Source organism: Bison bison, unplaced genomic scaffold (genome assembly GCF_000754665.1).
Source record: "Bison bison bison isolate TAMUID 2011002044 unplaced genomic scaffold, Bison_UMD1.0 scf7180017864266, whole genome shotgun sequence".
NCBI classification, from domain to species: domain Eukaryota; kingdom Metazoa; phylum Chordata; class Mammalia; order Artiodactyla; family Bovidae; genus Bison; species Bison bison.
The window spans coordinates 2,094,826-2,097,943 of NW_011494838.1; the positions used below are offsets into that span (position 1 = coordinate 2,094,826).

The 3,118-nt window shown below is 58.1% G+C and overlaps 1 protein-coding gene across 1 annotated transcript in view; it reads left to right on the top strand.

Annotated features, from left to right (window-relative positions):
* The window catches only part of COLEC11 (collectin sub-family member 11), a 23,944-nt gene that overhangs the window by 10,978 nt on the left and 9,848 nt on the right, over positions 1-3,118 (top strand). The window contains exon 3 of the mRNA XM_010848409.1: positions 756-827. Coding sequence (XP_010846711.1) covers positions 756-827 — 72 coding nt within the window. The remainder of the gene's footprint in view (positions 1-755; positions 828-3,118) is intronic.

The following is a 3,118-nucleotide window of genomic DNA, read 5'->3' on the forward strand; positions in this document are numbered from 1 at the left end:
CTGACTGGCTCAGTTGCGTCCCAGTCTTTGGCTCAGATGGTAAAGAGTCTGTCTGCAGTGTGGGAGACCCAGGTTTGATCCCTGGATTGGGAAGATTCCCCGAAGAAGGAAATGGCAACCCACTCCAATATTCTTGCCTGGAGAATCCCATGGATGGAGGAGCCTGGTCAGCTACAGTCCATGGAGTCACAAAGAGTCAGACACAACTGAGCGACTTCTCTGTCTCTTTGCGACCCCATGGACTGTAGCCCGCTAGCCTTGACGAGGGGGATGGAAAACCAGAAACGACTCAGGGCCTGGGGCTTGGCGTCTGGGCGAGTCGATGTCTCAACGGCAGGAAAGTCCACAGAAGAGACTCACTCCTGGGGGAAACCCTGGGGTCGATTTGGGACGTGCCAAGTATGTGGTACCCAGGAGACTCAACAGACAGCCCAGTTCCCTGTTTCAGTTTTGAACAAAATAAATGAAACAGAACCAGTGGAAAGACTGGGCGCCAGTCTGGAGAAGGGCCGGAGCATTGCTGCAGGGAGAGGGTGGGTGAGGACGCAGAGTCCTGAGAGCAGACCGGGGAGGGAGACCGGCTGGGACGGGGTCGGGGAGCGGGGGTGAAGCCCCTGGGGGCTGGGCAGGAGGGAGGTCAGGGCCCCGGCCGGAGGCACAGACGTGGAGCAGCTTTCTCTGGTTGCTCCCTCCGCACAGAGGCCAGGGCCCAGAGCTTGGCGTGAGGTCCTAACGGCCTGTGGCTTCTTCCGCAGGGGATGCTGGTGAGAAGGGGGACAAAGGCGCCCCAGGACGGCCCGGGAGAGTCGGCCCCACGGGAGAGAAAGGTACCTGCCGCCCCTGGCCCCGGGGCACTGCGGGGGAGAAGAGGTGGGGGGTGTGAGTGAGCAGGTGCCCAGGGTACCTGCCGCCCCTGGCCCCGGGGCACTGCGGGGGAGAAGAGGTGGGGGGTGTGAGTGAGCAGGTGCCCAGAGTGCTCTGTAAACAGTGCTCCTGGGTCCTGCCTGCCTGGTGCCAAGAAACAAAGTGCCTCCTGGGAGGCGCACGTCGCGGGACGGCTCAGGGCATGGCGCTCGGCTCTGGCTGGCCCTCACATGCCAGTGATTGTTACACGCAGGCACAATTATGAGGGCGTGCAAACAGTGATGGAAGCAGTTACATGGTGTGCAGGGGAGAGGGCACAGATTTGGGTGGGCCATGGTGGGGGGCACTCTGTGGCCTCCTGTTTATGGCTGATGGACCCTAGTCATTTTTTGGGGGGTTCTGAAACCCGAGAACGGAAGTCACTTTGAGCCTGTTCCCTCGTTAGTAAAACGGTGTCGTGTAGCCTGCTTACTGGGCTGGTGCTGAGGTTCACAGGGAAGCAGCTACACGGTGCATGGCGATGTCAACCAATGTCCCCTTTAGAGTTCACTTACTGCTGCTGCTTTAAAATTTGCAAAGTCCTTAAAAGCGGTGTGTCGAGTGCTCTGTCAACACTGGGACACTGTCCTGGGAGACCATGCCCTGAGATGCTCTGGCCCCAGCCGAGCTCTCAACACTGGTGTCAGGAGGAGGTTGCAGCCACACGGGAAAGGCCATTGTGCTTGTCAGCCCTTGCTGTTTGCTCATTCTTTTGAAGTGTGATTTACCCGCCGTCGCATTTTGGGATGTGCCGTCCGTGGCTTTGGCATGTGAAACCCTGGTCCCAGGCAAGACCTAGAGCGGTTCTGTCACCACCACCCCTCCGTCAAGCCCAGGAGCCGGTTTTTATTTATTCTCCTGTTACTTGGAACAAATTAATTCAAAAATAAACCAACTATGCTCCTGGCTCAAAGTTCAAAACGTATATTCCCAGGGACTAGCCTCCTTCCTTCCCCACCAGCCACCCTCCCCTCTGACCACCTGTCAGGGTTCTTCATCTTCGCAGAGCTATTTTGGAACGGCCAAGTGAGCTCTGGTCTTCCCTGCTCTGTAGGAGCAGTTGCAAAATGTATGCACCATCGTGCGTTCTGTTCTTCCCGCTTGTCCGTGCACTTGGAGCTCCATCCACAGGAGGACACACGGGTTTGCTTGCTCCCTCCTGACGACACGGTATCCGTGCTTTAGCTGGCTGGTCTCCTGTTACTGCAGGTTTGCAGTTTCCTAGGGCCTTGCTGCAGTGAGTCATCTTTAAATGTTATTCTTAATGTGCATGAGTGGAGCTTGAAGATAAATTCCAGGCATGTAATTGTAGATCGAAATGCTGGTGTCTTTTGAACAAAGGGTCAAATCTGTTCACCCTTTCTTATTGAAGCAAAAGGAGGCCATCTGCCATCACCCTCCCTGCCTCAGAGAGCTGCCAGCCTGGCGGCAGTGAGAGGCTACATCAGTGTGCTTTTTAAAAAAGACGTATTTTCCTCTCTGGCCGCGTCAGGCCTCGCGGGGACGTGGCGGGGCTCTCGTTGCAGCGCAGACTCTCTAGTTTCGGCCCGCTGCCTTAGTTGCCCTGAGGCGTGTGAGATCCTAGGTGTCTGACCGGGAACTTTTTTGTTAGTTGCTGAGAAAGTGTGAGGGATTCCCTCCAGATGTCCAGAATGTCCCATGGGTGTCCAGTCTCCCTGGTGTGCACCGTTTTCCCCATGGGACCCCTTCCTTCCCCTCTCCGCTGGCTCCTGACTGGAGTCTTCCCATCCCATCAAGGACCCGGCCGTTGGAAGGCCCTCAGTCGGTTGTCTGGGAAACATCTGGAAGGAGTGCGTCTGAAATCTGTGGGTGGCCTGTCTGAGGGCCGGGGTGACTGTGCGGGGACCTGCCCCTCCCCAGGTTCCAGGGAGGGGGGTGGTCTGTGCCGAGGCATCTGGCCACGCTGGGCTGAGTTCCCCCTGCTGCCCTCTGGGCAGACACTCTACCTTGAGATGCTCCTCCAACCAGAAGGACCAGCTGGGCTTATGCAGCTTCAGCTTTGGTTTGGGGGGCGGCCGAGGTGGGTAAGATTGGCAGCCGGTGCCAGGGGGTGGGTTGGATGGGACCGCGGCACCCTGTTCCTGGCACCCTTCTCAGCTCAGCTTCCATGGAGGGCCGGCTGGGTCGATGTGGGGCTGCTGCAGGCGGGGGCCTCCCACTTTGGCTGGCATGCCCTGTGTTGGGGGGGGGCTCT